Genomic DNA, 20182 nt, shown 5'->3' on the forward strand with positions numbered 1-20182 from the left:
TGACTCGTCCTCTGCCAGGCAATAGCTCTGAGACTGATCCTTTGCTGAGAGTAACTTAAAGGAACTATTTAAATGACTGGATTAAACAAGAGCTTAAAATGGTAAACATGAACACGTATTTTCTCTTCATTAACCAGCAGTTTAGAGGCTCATGAGGAAGACTATGTTCTTAGAGACGAAATAAAGATATTGGATGTTCTCTCACCTTTCAGCTCTGGTCTGATTTGCCAACCTGGTTTATTTTTACACCCCTGCGGAGAGATACAGAGAAGGTTTCAAAGGTGTGACCCATTTTTATACGCCATTTGTCCAAGAAACTAATAACAGGGAAAAGTAAAACAAATGAAGATGAAGAAAATGTAAGCATGTATGATGGATATATGTTTGCAGAACACGAATTGCTCATTTAAACAAAATTGCAGCTCAGTCACACATTAGTGCGGGCCACCTTCCAATCGATGAGGCCCACCTTTGCTTCTTTGACTGGCCAAGGGAATTCCTCTAGAACTTCCTTTGGTAGTCCTTGAGAGGTTCCCTGGCCTCCCAGCTTCCTCTTGGGAAGAACCAGAGTGCAAGTTTATTCATTCTGATTAGTGGCGAGACCATCACTGCGGTGAGGGTGGAGACCAGGATGTGCCGGGAATAAAACAGAGAGGAAACAGACGCTCCCAGCCCTGTGCTCTCCCCATCCCTGGGGGGAAAAAATCATGATTATAAACTTGGTTTAGACATGGGCCATTTGCATATGACCAAACAGTCTGGAAACAGGAGGGGGGCCGCTGCCGCAAGGTAATGTGTGGCATGGGCTGGGCCGTCTGGAGGAGCTAACTTACTTCCTCATTGTTCTTACCCCTTTATCCAGCAGGATGTAGTGTCTAAGGCTAGAAGGTATGCCAGAGGGTAAGGACAGTATCCAGGGCAAGGTGCAGAGACGCCGGCAAGCCAGCCTCCGAAGAGGTTTAGATGATTAGACCTTATTCCTGTACCTCTCCCTTCCAGTCCGTTTACACCCTGTGCTCGTCAACTTTCCCTGCTCTGAGGTTCATTTCCTTCTGCTAGTTCCAATAGCTTCTGGAGGCCATCACTGGTATCTTCCTGACTGCTGAATCCCCACATCCCAATGCCTGGCCTTCTCCTCTGTTCCAGAAACTGGGAAACTCCTCCCCACCCTGATCTTTGTGCTAGTCCTAATCTCCGCCAAGAACATTCTCCTTCCAGCTCCTCGTGGAGCTGGTCCATTCTCATCATTCAAGTCTCAGCTCAAACACCACCTCCTGGGAGTAACCTTCCCAGACCTCCCCGGTGAACACTGTACTCCTCTTTCTATCATAGTTTCCTGCTTTATTTGCTTTACTTACCATTTTCTCAAATTGCCATTTCTTTCTTTCTTGGCTTATTTATTTTCTGCCCACCTCCCTAGAATATCAGCTCTTTGAAACCAGGGACCTTGTTTGTCTTGTTCATTGATGTATCTGTGAATCTAGAATAGTTCTCAGCACACAGTAGATGCTTAGTAAATATGTGAAGGATAAATAAATGATGTAGATGCAGAGCCTGTCAAAGAAGGAGCCAGGAAATCCACATGGTCACTGAAGACCTCACATTTAGATTTTTGATGCTTTCCCAGGTCGGCTGCCACATCCCATTACAGACATACAGTCACAGGATTAAAAGAAGTTGTTTATCAAGCAAGCAATTTAAGCATGGATCCATTCCCACAGCACAGCTTCCTTAGTGCAGTGTGAATTTGTATTTAAAAAAATAAATCCAGGGCGCCTGGGTGGCTCAGTTGGTTAAGCGACTGCCTTCGGCTCAGGTCATGATCCTGGAGACCCAGGATCGAGTCCCACATCGGGCTCCCTGCTCAGCAGGGAGTCTGCTTCTCCCTCTGACCCTCCCCCCTCTCATATGCTCTCTCTCTCTCATTCTCTCTCTCAAATAAATAAATAAAATCTTTAAAAAAAAAATAAATCCAGCAATTATTATGTGAATAGAATACCAATTTTGTTTGTTGTTATTGCTGTTATGGGGGCAGGAATGTAAGTGTGTAGATCAAAAGCATTAAACATGAGTGTTTAAAAAATATATCACGACGTTTATAAGATGGTTTTTTAATTTCTTTGTTAAACACAAGCAGCCTCAAAAACTGGGCCTCCTCCATCTTGCCCTTAGAGAGGCCTTGATAAAAAGGTAAGCTCTTGTGGACCTGGGCCAATCTTTTTTTATCTCTACATCTCCCCAGAGTCTACCACAGGGTAGGGTACATAATGCACATCCAGAGAAATGGTCCAGAGCTTGCTTACTGTATCCAGGATCTTCAGCTCAACTTCTCTCTGGGCCTGGTGGCTCAAGCCCCAGTGTAGGAGATATCCTTGACAACTGTTTTCCTTCATTCGTCATGTCCAATCCATCAGCATATTCTGTTGAAGCTACAGTCAAACGTATAGCTTCCAGTCTAAGTCCTCATTATCTCTTGCCTGGACAAATGTCACCACCTCATAACTAGCTTCCCAGCTTCTGACCTTAAATCATTACATTGCATTCTCCACACAGCAGCCAAAATGGTCTCTTGAAAACATAAACCAGAAAAGATATTCTGCACCTTGAAACTGCCAATGGCTTGCATCAGGCTTAGAGTAAAACCCTGACTTCTTACTAGACTCCTTACCCCATCTTTTTACCTCGTACACAGCCCTCTGTTACCTGATCCTGCCACTTCTCTTATCTCAGCCAAACCACCAGGCCCCACTAGCACTAAATTCCAGGAGTTTTCTCAAATATCCAAAATTCATTCCGGCCACAAAATCTTTGCAGTTGTTGTTTCTTTGGCCTGGAACAGCACCCTCTGGGCACCCCTGCCCTGAGCTTTGCATTGCTACCTCTTCATGCACAGGGCCCTGTTCAAATGTCATCTGTCTAGTGAGTCCTTCTCTGACCATCTAAAGGACTTACCACCATCCAAAATTACTCTCCTTGTTTATTGTTTGTTTCCCTCACTAGAAGTTCAGCTCCATGAAAGCAGTAACCTTGCCTGTCTTGTTCACTGACATATCCCCAGCACCTAAAATAATATCCAGTACATAGTAGGTATTCCAAATATATTGCTTAATGAATGAAAGAAAGTTGGGATAATGTCAGAGAAAGAGCTTTAGGCAGGAGCATCCAAGTTACTGCATTTCTGTCTCCACCACGGCCTTATATAACTGCTTGTATACCTACCTTCTCCTGTCCCTTATCTGCAGCACACACAGAAACACACAGTTCCACCTCCCCTGTATCAGACTCAGCCGTCTACAGGGCTGTCCCTCCGGCCAAGAGATACACAAGGGTAGGAGCTTGTCTTATGTTATACTCTTTACCCCTCCACAATTAGCCCGGGACCTTGTACTTAGCAGTCCCTCAGTGAATGCCTGTTGATTTAAATGGACTTTCAATTCCCTCTTGGATTCTGAGAGCATTGCTGGACTTCATAGGAAGAATTTTCCATCTTCAACCTAGCCAAACCCAAGTCAAATCCCAACGTGAAGAAGCTCCTAATGGCCAAATCTAAAACAATTTAAGTGACGAGATACATGATATTATTGGGTTATAACCCATAAAAAAAAATCTGTGAACCCTTAATAACATAAAAAAATTGAGTAAGTAAATAAATGAGGGAAATGTGCAGCTTTTTCTTACAGAATTCCAATTAATAAATGTAATATTAACTCCCTACAATATATGTATTACTTATAAAAAGAAATATTTTAACTCACAATAGGGAAGCCTGGCAGATACCTCCTTTACCAAGTAATCAAGGTCAAAATCACCATTAATAATACATTTCAACCATCATGTATCAGGAAGAAGGCCACATCTCTTCTGTATAGTCTTGCTGCCAAAAATGTATAATGTTGTTCCCAAGCAAATTGAGGGACATTCTACAAAATAATGGACCAATGCTCTTTAAAAGTTCACAGATTTAAACATATATATGTATATATATATACATATACACACACATGTATTGAGGAGACGTCACAACTAAATATAAAGTGGGGTCCTGGGTCAGAAAAAAAGGACATTAGTGAGAAAACTGGCAAAATTTGTGCAAGGTTTATAGGTTAGATAACAGTGATGTTAATGTCTGGTTTTTATAATTGAACTGTGGGAATATTTTTTTGCAAAATTTTTGTAAATCTAAAATCAATTCGAATGAAAAGTTAAAAACATTTCAAGTAGATATAATTTAAACATGATCCTCTCTCCAGGGGACGGTCCTGAGGCTGAGCCTAAGGAGAAAATGGAAGAGCCCGCCTCGCCGAGGACGAAGGTCGCACGGGGCTGGAGTGCGCCTGTCCTCGTACACTTACGGCACGCGCGCTCTACCGGGCGGCTCCGGGAGGGGGCAGCGCGAAGCTGCGGGGTTTGAGCCCGGGGGCGGGCCGTAGCGCGGAGCCGGAAGTGGCGCGTGCAGCTGGGACCTTTGGTCGGGGTTGTGGAGGTCGCGCAGAGCTGTGGGCTCTGCCCTCTTTGACAGCCCCCCAGTGCGAACAGCTGTCGCCATGTCGTCGGTGAGCCCCATCCAGATCCCCGGACGCCTCCCGCTGCTGCTCACCAACGAGGGCGTGCTACTGCCCGGCTCCACCATGCGCACCAGCGTAGACTCGGCTCGCAACCTGCAGCTGGTGCGGAGCCGCCTGCTTAAGGGCACGTCGCTGCAGAGCACCATCCTGGGGGTGATCCCCAATACGCCCGACCCCGCCAGCGACGCGCAGGACCTGCCGCCGCTGCACAGGTAGGCCGGGCGGCCCCCGTGGCGGTGGCGGCGGCGGCGGGCGGCGCGGCCTCCTCTCCGGACCCCGGCCCAGGCCAGGCGCGGTCTCGGGGCGCCGAGGCTCCTCGCGGACGGCCTTCGCGGCTCGGGTCTGCCTCTTCAGCTACCTCCCATGTGAAATGGGGGTGACAGATGTCTGTCTTGTTACTGTTAAAGGGCATAACTCATGAAGTAATGAAAATTCTGCAGTTAGCTGCCGCTGTTAATTTAAGTTCTCCTCCCCGCCCCCCAGGTCTTCAGATCTTAGCCCAGTGCTCTTAACTTTCCAGGCCCCTCCTCTTTCTTATCCTTTATTCCCTTCCTCCCCGTCTTTTTTGCCCTCTTAAGTGAGACACTTGGTACTCCACACATTTTCTTTTTCCTGTGCCATCCTAATCCGCACTACCCTTTTCATTATTTTTTGGGGTGCCTATCTTCCAAATTCCCTGCCTGCCCCTTCTCTTTTACCCTCCCTTCCTATTCACATATTCCCTTGTCTCCCTTTCTGGAACTTTCTCATCTCCTATCTGCTTTCTTTCATATCTTAACATTTCTTTTTTTACGCCCCAAGCTTACCACTAGATTGCCCTACACCATGGCCCAAGTTGTGTGTCTTTGGGTGAGACACCCTGTGCCTATTGGAACCTAACAGTATCCATTTCTTAGATGTGTTACGAATTAAGTGAAATAATCTTTGTGCCATGCTTGATAGATGGTAGTCCAGTACTGTAGCCACTAGCCACATGTGCCTGGTCCAAACTGAGATACTAGAGCGACCAACAGTCCCGGTTCCCTGAGGATTGAAGTAGTTTTAGCAGTAGAGGTCCTGTTTCCCAGGAAACACCGTTAGTCCCAGATAAATCAGTGCAATTAGTCACCCCAAACGTGCTGTAAGTATACAGCACACACTAGAGTTTGAAAATTTAGTATGTAAAATGTTTTGCTGATTAATAATTTTTACATAGATTAAGTGTTGGAATGGTACTATTTTGGCTGTTCAGGGTTAAATAAAATACTAGTATTTCACCTGTTTCTTTTTACTTTTTAATGTGGCTACTAAAATTACATATGTGGTTCACATTATATTTCTATTGGACAATGCTGGGATATAGTATATGCTCAACAAATGCTATCGTTATCTTCAGACTCACCTCCCTAGCCCCTGCCTCCTATCCTGAACTCGTCCTGAGATGCTTTTAGTTTAGAGCCATTGTTTACCTGCAGTTACCCTTTTTTAAAGTTAGGGATTCCTGACTCAATGATTTCGAGAGGGTTAGGAATGCCTTATTCTTACCCAAAATCTCGTGACTATATACATTTCTAAAAGGAGAGTCTATAACTGTCTTCAAATTCAGAAAGGAAACTGGTATCTTTCCCCTCCCTTCCTAAAACAAAGCAAAACAAAAAACCCATAATACTCTCTTATTAGTCCACATTGTAAAAACCTTGCATTTCTCAGGCATGGAAAGCATTTTGGCTTCCATCTGATCTGCTTTGGTTATTGCTTGCATGGAATTGGATACTTTTCAAGTTTCAGTAAACCCTGATAAATTGTGTTGAATTCTGGTTCCCCTACATAATGACCCCACTCCTTAAGCCTCTGCTTATGGCACAGTTTTTTGCTTTCTGTGCCCAGGCATTTGATCACTGGTTGAGGCAAGAGTGTTCATGGTTAGATTTGTTTGTTTTAGTTCTGTGTATATGTGTGGTGATTACCCATGGGTACACTGAATTTCAAAAGTAGATTTAGGCATATTTTAGTCATTTTGTTGGTATATCCTGGCAAGATTTGGGATGCTTTTTAATTTCTTTCATGTAAATCCCTCCAAAACATCAATAATTAAATTCTCCTGCTTGGAAGTAATCGTTAATATTCAGATGATGTGTAATCTGATCCTTGATGTTCATATCACTGCCTTTGTTTTAAATTAATAGCAATGTTAAAATTTAATCATGTAAGTTAGAAAACATACATTGACAATTTTTCATAGAATTCTAGCAAGGACCCACCAGACCATCTGGTTATTCTAGAAATATTGTTTGCTACTGGAAAAATCTGTGTAGAAGGATTGTACTGCATTCCTTAGCACTAGCTTCAAATGTCTTTTTTCTCTAATATGACATTTAAACACTCTTAAAAATTTAAAAAGCTTTGATAATGCAAATATTGAGTTACCCATAACATTACTCTGTTTCGATACATAAATCTGCCCTTCCTCAGTTACCTGCTTTTCCAAATGGTGGTGGTACCCAAAGGGAAGGCCAGGGGCTCTACTCCTGTCTTTTGTTTCCTTTAGACCATCCAGGTGACAATGCCTCAGTCTTGAAGGAGCAGCAGAAGTAATTTGTTCCCCTGTATTCCTTGTCACAAAAAGTAGCAAAGCCAGATGTTGAGTTCCCTGAACAGCACGCTCCCTTCTGCATGTTAGTTAGTGTGCAGGCATGTTACCTGACATGGGAGCCTTTTTAAAGGAGGAGCTTTGGATTATCCCTGCAGCATAGAACTTGGCTCTTATGCCACCTCAGGGCACCCTGCTTACCTAGACTTGAGTGACTCATTGTTTTTTTAGTGAAGATGGATAATAATTTAGTACTATGTAAACACTGTCCTTTCATGCATTTCAAGATGGTCATCCAGTCTTCTTCCAGCCTTACGTTCTTCAGGATACATGGCTTCATTTCCGCATAGTGTGGATTTCTCTGGCTTCTTCCTTCAAGATCCCAAATTAGTTTCATTGGCATTTGTCTGACAAGAAATGAATGCTTTATAGATAGCAGATGCCCAGTTTCATAATTTGGGTCAACTCTTTGTCCAGGTATTACTCCTATTTTTTTTTTAATTTTATTTATTATGTTAGTCATCATACATTACATCATTAGTTTTTTTTTTTAAGATTTTTATTTATTTATTTGATAGAGACACAGCAAGAGAGGGAACACAAGCAGGGGGAGTGGGAGAGGGAGAAGCAGGCTTCCCGTGGAGCAGGGAGCCCGACGTGGGGCTCGATCCCAGGACCCCGAGATCATGACCTGAGCCGAAGGCAGATGCTTAATGACTGAGCCACCCAGGCGCCCCCTACATCATTAGTTTTTGATGTAGTGTTCCATGATTCATTGTTTGCGTATAACACCCAGTGTTCATTCAATACATGCCCTCCTTAATACCCATCACTGGGCTAACCCATCCCCCCCACCCACCTCCCCTCTAAAACCCTCAGTTTGTTTCTGAGAGTCCATAGTCTCTCATGGTTCATCTCTCCCTCCCGATTTTCCCCCCCTTCATTTTTCCCTTCCTACTATCTTCCTTTTTTTTTTTTAATATAATGTATTATTTGTTTCAGAGGTATAGGTCTGTGATTCATCTCTTACACAATTCACAGCGCTCACAATAGCACATACCCTCCCCAGTGTCCATCACCGGGCCACCCCATCCCTCCCACTCCCCTCCACTCCAGCAACCCTCAGTTTGTTTCCTGAGATTAAGAGCCTCTTAAAGTTTGTCTCCCTCTCTGGTTTTGTCTTGTTTCATTTTTTCCTCCGTTCTCCTATGATCCTCTGTCTTGTTTCTCAAATTCCTCATATCAGTGAGATCATATGATACTTGTCTTTCTCTGACTGACTTATTCAGCTTAGCATAATACCCTCTAGTTCCATCCATGTCGTTGCAAATGGCAAGATTTCTTTTTTTTGATGGCTGCATAATATTCCATTGTATATATATACCACATCTTTATCCATTCATCTGTTGATGGACATCTTGGCTCTTTCCATATTACTCCTATTTTTTTTTTTATTTTTTTTATGTTATGTTAATCCCCATACATTACATCATTAGTTTTAGATGTAGTGTTCCATGATTCATTGTTTGTGCATAACACCCAGTGCTCCATGCAGAACGTGCCCTTCTCAATACCCATCACCAGGCTAACCCATCCTCCCACCCCCCTCCCCTTTAGAACCCTCAGTTTGTTTTTCATATTACTCCTATTTTTATCCGTGAGCCTTCTTAGGCATTCAGGAAATATTACTAGTAGTACTAACATTTTAAAATTTAATCTTTTATGTTAGCAAGTATGTAATGGATAGCTCTACTTAGATTTTCCTAAATCTGCATTTACTCTTTTTAAGGAAACTGTCTACAAGTGGCAATTCTTAAATTCAGAAATGAAGTTTTAATTTAAAAAAAAAATTTTTTTAAAGTAATCTCTGTGCCTGTCGTGGGGCTTCAACTCATCGCCCCAAGATCAAGAGTCGCATGCGCTATTGACTAAGCCAGCCAGGCACCCCCAGAAATGAAGTTTTAATAAAGGAGTGAAAAGCAAAAATCCTATAGCAACAGAAGCCTTGTCTGTTATAGACCTTGGAGCAATAGGCTCCTTGTTTCTAAGTTATTATTAATCATGAAGATGAGTTTTGCCAAAAATCAACAAATAATTCAAAAAGATAAGTCGGGTGACACAAGAGAACACTAAAAAGATGTTTCAGTTGTTCTTTTCCAAAGATGTGTAACTTGATTCCAGAGTTTTGGTAGAAATGCTTCTCTTTGTTAAGTGTAATTAAGATGTGAACAGTAGATTTTAAGTAATAGCTGTGCTTTCTAGTATCTCAGCTATTTAGAAGCTATGTGAGTAAGTATATTTCTTATGGGCACAAATTGATATTGTCTCTTGCGGTGGTTAAAGTAAAATTTGTCATAAAACCTAATTCAGGTCCCCTATTGCCTGCCTATGCAATATCTTTATAATCATGGATAACTAGCCTGTTTACCCTTTTTGAATCTCAGTTACTAATTTATAATAAGGAAATGGTGCTACCTTCCTCACAGGAGTAAAAGGTAGTATACGATGAGATAATACTTACGAAAGCCTTTTGTAGGCTATGGAGCAATAAACCTATATGTTAGAGGTATTATTATTCCCCATATGGGTACTTTTAAATATAAATTTCAGGAGCGCCTGGGTGGCTCAGTCGTTAAGCGTCTGCCTTCGGCTCAGGTCATGATCCCAGGGTCCTGGGATCGAGTCCCACATCGGGCTCCCTGCTCAGCAGGAAGCCTGCTTCTCCCTCCCCCACTCCCCCTGCTTGTGTTCCCTCTCTTGCTGTGTCTCTCTCTGTCAAATAAATAAAATCTTTAAAAAAAAAAATGTAAATTTCACAAATGGAGGTTGGGGGGAGGAGTGGGAAGGCCCCAGATTCTTTCAATATGTGCAGAACTAGTGTCATTACAGAAAAAGACTTGGAAGATTGAGGATTCCAAGAAAGATGGAGAGCTTTAAAGTAAAAAAAAAAAAAAAAGCAAGTGGTTGGCATAGGCCAGTTTGGATATTTACCCAATATCCTCATCTTCCAAAACTGCCTTTTGTAGTAGTGCTGCTTTTAGATTTTCCCACGCCTACAATTGATAGTTCTCAAATATTTTTGGAACTCTTATATTATCTAAGTCAGTTTCCAAAGTACATAAGTCATACCCATTGTAATCAGACTTTGGATTAAAACAATATTTTACAACTCTGAAAATAGATCCCAGTTAGGAGTTTCAAAAATTCTTTGAACTGTAAAATACACAGTATTTAAGGTGTAGATTTACAGAGCTGCTACCCAAAGGGAAAGAACACCTCTCATTTACTGTATACATTTGGGTCTGTTGCAAAATCAGAATGTTGCCTTATGGTCATGCCTAATAAAGCAAGTATCAATAGAAAAACTGGAATATTTAGAAAGATGACTAACTTGATACCAAGCCTGTTATGTATCATAGTTAGTAGGAAAGTATTAGATTAATGGTATATTTTGTTTACTTACTATCTATATTTATATGTATAACCTAGAGCCCAATATACAATAGAACTTGGCTAAAATAACATTAAACATAGTCCTTTTTCACAGAGCTTTTTACCCGAAATTTCTAGCCATCTATCATTTCACAAATTATGTTTTTCTTTAAAAAGGTTACATTCTAGTCAACTATAAGTGATTTAAAGTAAGACCCAATTAACAAATGTAAAACCTTTATATATTTATCTCATTAGGAGGTGAGGCGTAATATAAATCCAACTTAATCTCTTGTCAATTTGGAACATCTTCCTTTCACAGTTAACACAGTATTTTACTTGCTTTGTAAGAAAATTCATTTTTAGTCTCACCTTTAATGAATGACGTAGCTCAGATAATAAAATTTATCTCCTAATCTAGAGGTTTGGACTTGCCTCATCTCTCTCTCTGTTTCCCCTTGGTTCCAGTTTGCAAACCCCTTAGGCCAGGGATCCCATTTGTCATCTGTTGATGTTGTTTGTAGACAGATCTGCATTGTGCAAGCATTGATGGGCATCATCTGAGGGTAATTGTAGTCTTGGTCTCTAATCAGTTCAGCTATTGCTAACTTTCTCAGGCAATCCGAGTTGGTTTACAGGAAATGGGAGATATAGCCTACTACCACTAATGACTGAAGAAAAGCAGCCACAACACAAATACCTTAAAATAATAGAGAATTGTAAAATCATTTCAGTTTTTAAAGTGTATCATGTTTTTTCTCCCCACCAAATTATCTTCCTGATTCTTTGGTTTTAGTTATTGTTTAAATCAGTTTTTATCCCCTGTACATGTGATATGACTGAAAAGGTGGTAAGGAAAGATGGACATAGCTCAAAATTAACTGAATGGCAGAGGAAAGCCAAAGATTCCGCATAATCTACGGAATGAATATAAGGAAATAGTCGAGCCTTGACTGCATATAGAAGTAAGCAAATTCCCTGACATATTCAAATTCTATATTCATGTGTGATTCAGTATGTTTGAGATGGGCAAGTGTGATTTTCCAGGAGTACCATTTCCCCAGGGTGTTGAGAGTTCTAGTTGCCTTAATTCCAGTTTCTTCTCTGAAATGACAGCCCTTCCTGTGGCTGAAGGGAGAAGATACAATTTTAGTTTGAGATCTAGATGTCTTTTCTGAATGTGGCTCTTGCTATTTTGTATAATTTTGGCTTAGTTTGGATGAGACTTCCTTTCTGTGAATTAAGTTTATATGTAACTTAGTCAGAATTGTATGTTCTGATAAGGAGCTAAGACTGAAATAAAACAACTTTTTTAGTTAGTATTAGGTGGGGCGTTTACCACTTAGGACAGAACTAAGTTTATACCTTCAGTCATGACAGTGTGTAGACAGTGTGTAAATATCAGAGGCTTCTGATATTTAGTCCCCGCATTTAGAAATTTCGTATTCACGGACATAGATACTAACTCTCAGATATGATGACAGTTTGTGAGAAGGCAGATATGTGGAAGTTTTGGGGATTGACTGTGTGAAAAACCTGGCTTGATGTTGGTAGCAAAACTGGTCTTTGGGACAGAGATTTCTTAGATTGGTTTAACATTAATGCTGTTTATATTTCCATCTGTTTAAAATGCTAATATTTGTTCTGGCATAATATTGCCTCATTCCTAGCAAAATGAATTTAAGCTATGTAATTGTCAAGTACTTCTACGTTTTTATTTTTAGGTATTTCTACCTAATCTTAAAGGAGATAATAATTAGAATGAGATGGCCTGCTTTGCCCCCTTGCTGGTGGTGGTGACTTCACAGACCATTGCTAGATGCTAAATTAGAGAAATCATTTCCACTTTAGATGTTATTTGTTTTTTAAAGAATTCCTCAGAAAAGGCAACACCTTTTGAGGCACGTTTCTGTTCTACCACACTGAACATTTCTAACACTGATGTTTTGTGTGTTTTTCAGGATTGGAACGGCTGCCCTGGCGGTTCAGGTTGTAGGCAGTAACTGGCCCAAGCCTCACTATACTTTGCTGATTACAGGCCTGTGCCGTTTCCAGATTGTACAGGTCTTAAAAGAGAAGCCATATCCCGTTGCTGAAGTGGAACAGTTGGACCGGCTTGAGGAATTTCCCAACACCTGTAAAACTAGGGAGGAGCTAGGAGAACTATCAGAACAGTTTTACAAATATGCAGTACAAGTGAGTTGCTTTTATTTTTTTCCTTAAAACCCCATTTTCTTCAGTTCCTTTGCTGCCCTAAGATATGATGAATCTGTTGAGTGGTGAAGTTTTAAGGCAGCATATGTTTAAATGACTTAGTAATATATTGATTTCACTTTGCTTTTGTTTAAGATTGTACCTAAGTCATTCTAGGAAAAATGAGCCAGCTCTTTCTAAAATTTTTCCAAAGAGTCTCTCTAGAGCTTTCCTTATAACTTCCAGTGTCTCCAAACCAGACAGTTATTAAACCTAAATAATGTTAAAAATTAAAATATTGCACAAAAGCTATATGGCACAAGAATCATCTAGGTAGCAAATTACATAAGTTATGTTGTTTCAGAAGTCAAGGTCACATTGAGACTGGCAGTAACTTTGAAAGGTTAGGTCTATGGTAGACTGATTTCAAAGATGATGAAAGCCTTGATTAAAGCCTAGAATGCTGGGAGGGAAGCACATGTGAAGCATGCATTAAATATTGGACTTTTTAATTCTAGGTTTGAGTTTTTTTAACTCTAGATTGACTAGAAAGCTCCTCCCTTCACCCCATTTTGTTTGAAACCTTATTGAAATACACTGTAAAATGTAGTCTCCTACTTTCTGTTGATGCAGTCCAGTGACTGACTAGGTCTGTGAGGATCAGGCAGTGTCTGAAGGTCTCGATCATTGCAAAGCGTAAGGCGAGTGTTCACAGCCTGTGGTGTCTGTACCTGATGCGGCGTTCGAAGCAACACACTTCTGGTGTAAACAATAGGAAAGTAGAAAACTTAGAGCTCTAACTTCTGTGGGGACTAAAAGGAAGAACCTACTCTGAGCAGAGACACTTCATTTTGAGAACTGGAAGAAGAAGGAGATAGAGGGAGAATCCGAATTTTCTCTTTTTCCTGGGTAATACTACTCCCTGGGTCTTTGTTCTTCTATTGGACACAGCTTCATAGAGATTGCACTTTGCTTTTTAACTTCTCCCCACTTTGAATCAAAAGAGAAATTTTAAACATGTGAAGAATTGTAATGACATGAAAGGAATCTTTAGAGCGAAACATCTCCATAATTTCACTGCTATCATGCATTTAGTTTAACCTTTGCCTTGTGTTCTGATCTTGGTCCAGTTAAGTCTTAGTTTTATTTTCCTGGTCATGTCTACTTTTCATATTAAGTATTTTTATAAATTTCATTGAGTTGAGATATCATAATTTTATCTTTCTTCTTTTTAGACATTGAGGTTGTTTCCAGTTAATACTTTTCTTTCATTTCCTTCTGTATTTCCTTACGTAGCCCTCATCAGTCGACTTCTTCAGTAGCTTCCTGACTAATCTTTTTCTGGTTTCTTTTCTCTCTGACTCATCCTGTTCACTGAGCCTTTCTAAGGAAGTTTTGGGCCTGCCTCTCCCCTGAGAAAAAGACTTTAATGGTGATAGGATAAAGTTAAACTTTCTTAGAATAACATTAAGGCCCTTCCCAACTCTATTTAATCCATTTATACCCATCATTTTAGTCACGTTGTCCGTCAGAGAGCTTCACATCTTGTTGTTTCATGTCCCTGTGATTTTGTCCCTCCTGTTCTCTCTGCTGGGAGTGTTCTTCCTTCTCTCAGTTTTCAGACTGATGCTTTCCCAGCTCCTGTTGGCTCTTTTTTTTTTTTCATCATCAATATTTATTGAGCATTTACAGTGTATTAGGCACAATAGAACATACAGAAAACATTGTCCCTGCTCTTGAGGAGTTTACATTCTAAAAGAAAAAAAAATACACCTTTTATTTATTTTTTAAAATTTTTTGTTGTTATGTTAATCACCATACATTACATCATTAGTTTTTGATGTAGTGTTCCATGATTCATTGTTTGTGCATAACACCCAGTGCTCCATGCAGAATGTGCCCTCTTTAATACCCATTACCAGGCTAACCCATCCTCCCACCCCCCTCCCCTCTAGAACCCTCAGTTAGTTTTTCAGAGTCCATCGTCTCTCATGGTTCGTCAATACACCTCTTTTAAAATGGTATTTTTGTTTGGTGTTTTCTGCAAGGTACTGAGGAAATAGTCTGGGGGTGAGCTTTGGGTATCACTTAGCCCCATCATTATTTAAAGAGGGGAAGAGGAAGGATTTTAAAGGCAGACAATGATAGACCATTCAGGATAGGTAGGGCTTACAAGGAGATAAACACAATCTCATCAACTAAGGAGGGATTTGCTGCAGTAGATGGGATGAGGGAAATAGTGGGATGCAAGCAAAGGAAGCAAGGTATCCTTAGACATTGAGTGGAGCCAGAAAGATCATGTGGCCTTTTTTCCAAGTACACTGCCACCAAGTAGGAATGGTTGGTGACAAGACAGAAGGCTAAAAAAGGTAATCCTGTGCTCCTTTTCCTGTGCTTCCACAGTCCTTTATGTATCCCTTTTAATATGATGCTTATCACATTGTATTGAAATTTACGTTATAGGTCTGTTTCCTCTACCAAACTTGAATTCATCCCTGCTTTAGCCATCCCCTACTGAGCAGTATGTTTTGTCTGTCAAGTAGTTTGTGCTCAGTAAGTGCTTGGAGAACAAGTTTTAACTGTTTTATTTTCTTAGGATGAATTCTTTGGAGAAAGAGTCTCTAAATTTTATTATCTACTTCTCCTACCTGAATAGCTTCATCATGACTGCGCTTTCATTCCCTTGACTCTAGGCAGGCAATGGATAGGTTCCTAAATTACAGTGCCTTCAGAGAGGCTTGATTAGTACTGGCATCAGAAATCTTTTTAGGGTGACTAAATGAGGCACGTCATTTGTGAATTAGTCAGTATGGGCTAAGCTTTGCTGTTTTAAGTACTCCCAGAATCTCAGCATACATTTCTCATTCATGCTTTATACCTAAAACTAGAGAGTGTGCTGATCTACCTGTTAGAGTCACTTAGGGACAAGAAGATTAGAGATTCATCTCAAAACATGTATTCATTATTGCTGAGGCTGGAAAAGGAAATGTGGCAAATCTCAATGGTTTTTAATGCTTCTGCCCAGAAGGAACTGTCGCTTCCCCTCGTGTTTCATGGATCAAGGCAAGAATCATAGCCCCATTTGTATTCAGAGGAGGTGAGAAAGAGCATCCTGCCATGTGCCCAGAAGAAGAGGAGAACTTTTGTCAACAACCCCAGTGATTATCATAGTTACTGAAAGCTTGCTTTGCACTTAATGTGTCTTAACTCCAAGATGTATCCTGGTTGTTTTTATAAAAATCATTCACAGTCAGTGCTCAGATTCTCATTAATCCAAATGTTTTACTAAAAAACAGTATTTCAACTACTCATTGGTTAGCATAATAGCATCGACTCTATTGGTAATTACACTGTGATTATGTAAGAGAATACCTTTGTTCTTAAGAACAAGGGTCATGATATCTGCCACTTACTCTAAAATGTTCAGCAACAACTGTGTGGGTGTGTGTGCACACACATGCTTAGAGAGAAGAACCACATGTGGCAGAATGTTAATAATTGGTGAATTTAGGGGAAGGATAGGAGTTTACTGTACTATTGCAACTTTTCCATAAATTTTAATTTTTTTCAAAATAAAATCATAAATTTACAGAGCCTTTTAAACATTCATATTATCCACATTTGAGCCACTTTTGCCTTTCAATTCTGATTGATATTTTGAATGTATTTCTATTTTCTTCTGAGACATGTAAAATGCCTGGACTATAGTAATCAGTGATCTTTCAGAAACAAAGACTCTGAGGCCCAAACATTAAACCTATATAGCAGTCTGTTTTTTGAATTCACAAATAGTGCCAGATTTCATTAAAAAGACTTCTTTATCCTTGCAGTTGGTTGAAATGTTAGATATGTCTGTCCCTGCAGTTGCTAAATTGAGACGCCTTTTAGATAGTCTTCCAAGAGAAGCTTTACCAGACATTCTGACCTCAATTATCCGAACAAGCAACAAAGAGAAGCTCCAGGTACAGTATTCCCTTCTTAAATACTGAGTTGTTTTGTCAGTTTTTATTCAAAATAATAAATTTTGACCTTCAGTAAGAGATACTAGAGATGCATAAAAGTAGTTAAAATGCTCTTATGCTGAAATTGACTATTAGAAGTGATTGCTTTACGTTTTTGTATGTTCAGGCAGCTCTTTTATTCACATTATCAGTACTAGTAGTTTGTCAATTTATGGAAAAAGTTAAAGTGGGGAATAATTTTAAAAAATGGTAAGTATTTAACTTAAAAAATAAATATATTTTGTCTGTTTTTTAAACATGTGGAGCTGTGACCTTTTCTTTGTGTATGGCCTGCTTTATTAGAATTCTTCATGATGTTTCTTACATAAAGCATACCTATGATGCATTATCTATGATTTTCAGTTTCTATTTCTGTAAAGTGAAATGAGTTGTAAAGACACTGAAAGATGCAGAATCTTAGATTTGCATGTTTTTTCCCAAACTGTAAGTTTTCTTGCATACTAATTTTTATAGTGTTTTTAAGCAGTCTGCTTTATTGAATCTTCCTAGAACATGTAAGTTAGTTTTCATTGAAACCTTCATTTTATCAGTTTATTTAATACTTTTATTACAGTTATGTCTTAGCAACTGTGTAGCAAATCTAACAAATTATAATAGCAAATGCACGTAACAGAAAGGTGTATAAACACCTTACTCTAAACACAAGAATGCAGCTCAACTGGTAGGCGCAGAAGAGTGCAGGAGTACCAGAGGGTAAGCTGGCTGTGGGCATCAGCAGGGATGTTTGAGAGAATGGAGAGCATTAGTTACTCCGATCACTAGTGGTAGTTGGTTAAAAGTGCTCCTACTCTTTCATGAACGTAAAAATTTAATATTTTGAACCTAGAATTTGTTTAGTCCTAATATGTAGACACATTCTGTGTTTTAAGAGAATAATTCACAGAAAGAGTTGACATTAAATGTGTGTTTTGTTCTTGCTGTTGGAACAATACACATGGCTTCATTTTTAAATGAGAAGTCAAGATGCTTTTTTTCTTTTTTAGTATTCTAGTGATTTAATATAGTTAATCTGGTTGTATTGGCCATAACATAGCTGTAATATTTATGTCTTTTTTACTTAACAATTTAAGTCATGACCTGACTGCCTTGTTTTGGGAGCATGTGTTTCTGAGAGAGTCTACTAACTGACTCATGTTCCCTTAGATTTTAGATGCGGTGAGTCTAGAGGAACGGTTCAAGATGACCATACCGCTACTCGTCAGACAAATTGAAGGCCTGAAATTGCTTCAGAAAACCAGAAAACACAAGCAAGATGATGATAAGCGGGTAAATATTTCTTTCAATCTACTACTTTACGTTTCCAGTTGTTTTTATGTGATGTGAGATTCAGTTTTTTTGAAGTAAAAAAAATTGGGGGAATGAAGAAAGGAACAAAACAAAAACTTCATTGTCTCTTACCACTCAAGTTACTGATAAAATTCTGAATTCAGTATGTTTTCTAGTCCTTTTCCATTTCTGGGTCTTTCTTTTTTTAAAAACATGGTAATATTTTCTTACTTTTTGTTCTTGGTGATTTTTGGTTCATCATCAAAAGGGATAATATACTAAGCCATTTCTCTTTTGCCAGACACTGTGTGTTGTTTTCCATGTTTTCTATATTTAAAAAATTAACAACTGTGATGAGTGTCTTTGAAAATAATTTAAGGGGATGGTTGTATATCTCATGTTTCCTTTTTTTTTTTTTAAGTTTTTATTTAAATTCCATTTAGTTAATGTACAGTGTAATATTAGTTTCAGGTGTACAATATAGTGATTCAACACTTCCACACATCACCCAGTGCTCATCACAACAGGTGCACTCACTCCTTAATCCCCATCACCTATTTCATCCATCCCCCCGACCTGGTAACCATCAGTTTGTTCTCTGTAGTTAAGAGTCTGTTTCTTGGTTTTCCTCTCTTTTTTTTTTTCCCCATTGCTCAGTTATTTTGTTTCCTAAATCCCACATATGAGTGAAATCACATGGTATTCGTCTTTCTCTGGCTGACTTATTTTGCTTAGCATTATTCTCTCTAGCTCCATCCATGTCATTGCCAGTGGCAAGATTTCATCCTTTTTTTATAGCTGAGTAATATTCCAGTGTGATAACTTCTTTATCCATTGATCAATCAATGGACACTTGGGCTGTTTCCATAATTCAGCTGTTGTTAATTAATGCTGCTGTAAACATCAGAGTGCATGTATTCCTTTGAATTAATATTCTTGTATTCTTTGGGCAAATACCCAGTAGTAGTGCAATTGCTAGATCATAGGGTAGTTCTATTTTTAACTTTTTGCACGACCTCCATACTGTTTTCCATAGTGGCTGCGCCAGTTTGCATTCCCACCAATAGTGCATGAAGGTTCCTTTTTCTCCACATCCTCACCAATACTTGTTGTTTCTTGAGTTTTTTATTCTAACAGGTGTGAGGTGATATCTCATTATAGTTTTGATTTGCATTTCCCTGATGATCAGTGAAGTTGAGCACCTTTCCGTGTTTCTGTTGGCTATCTGTTACGTCTTCTGTGGAAAAATGTCGACTCATGTCTTCTCATGTTTTAATTGGATTGTTTTTTGGGTGTTGAGTTTTCTAAGTTCTTTATGTATTTCAAATACTAACCATTTATCAGATTTATCGTTTGCAAATATTTTCTCCCATTCCATAGGTTGCCTTTTAGTTTTGTTAATTGTTTCCTTCATTGTGCAGAAGATTTTTATCTCGAAGTAGTCCCAATAGTTTATTGTTGCTTTTGTTTACCTTGCCTCAGGAGCCATATCTAAGAAGAAGTTGCTACAGCCGATGTCAGAGAGGTTACTGCCAATGTTCTCTTCTAGGATTTTTATGGTTCAGGTCTCACATTTAGGTCTTTAATCCATTTTGAATTTATTTTTGTATGTGGTATAAGAAAGTAGTCCAGTTCCATTCTTTTGCATGTTACTGTCTGGTTTTCTCAATACCATTTGTTGAAGAGATGGTCTTTTTCCTATTAGCTATTCTTTCCTGCTTTTTCGAAGATTAATTGACCATATTGTTATGGGTTCATTTCTGGGTTTTCTGTTCTGTTCCATTGATCTATGTGTCTATTTTTGTGCCAGTACCATACTGATTTGATCATTACAGCTTTGTAATATAACTTGAAGTCCCAAATTGTGATGCCTCCAGCTTTGCTTTGCTTTTTCAAGGTTACTTTGGCTATTCTGGGTCATTTGTGGTTCCATACAAATTTAAGATTGTTCTAGCTCGGTGAAGAAAAATGCTGTTGGTATTTTAATAGGAATTGCATTAAATGTGTAGATTGCTTTGGGTGGTATAGGTATTTTAACAATATTTGTTCTTCCAATCCATGAGAATGGAATGTCTTTCCATTTCTTCGTGTCATCTTCAGTTCCTTTCATCAATGTTTTATAGTTTTCAGAGTAC

At 39.3% G+C, this 20182-nt stretch overlaps 1 protein-coding gene across 1 annotated transcript in view; it reads left to right on the top strand.

Moving 5' to 3' along the window:
* Positions 1-4411: 4411 nt before the first annotated feature.
* The window catches only part of LONP2 (lon peptidase 2, peroxisomal), a 104879-nt gene continuing 89108 nt past the window's right edge, over positions 4412-20182 (top strand). Inside the window, exons 1-4 of the mRNA XM_032424570.1 lie at positions 4412-4777; positions 12528-12762; positions 16590-16721; positions 17925-18047. Of these exons, the coding sequence (XP_032280461.1) occupies positions 4545-4777; positions 12528-12762; positions 16590-16721; positions 17925-18047 (723 nt within the window). The 5' untranslated portion in view covers positions 4412-4544. The remainder of the gene's footprint in view (positions 4778-12527; positions 12763-16589; positions 16722-17924; positions 18048-20182) is intronic.

The sequence above is a fragment of the Phoca vitulina genome, unplaced genomic scaffold (assembly GCF_004348235.1).
Source record: "Phoca vitulina isolate PV1807 unplaced genomic scaffold, GSC_HSeal_1.0 scaffold30, whole genome shotgun sequence".
Classification (NCBI taxonomy): domain Eukaryota; kingdom Metazoa; phylum Chordata; class Mammalia; order Carnivora; family Phocidae; genus Phoca; species Phoca vitulina.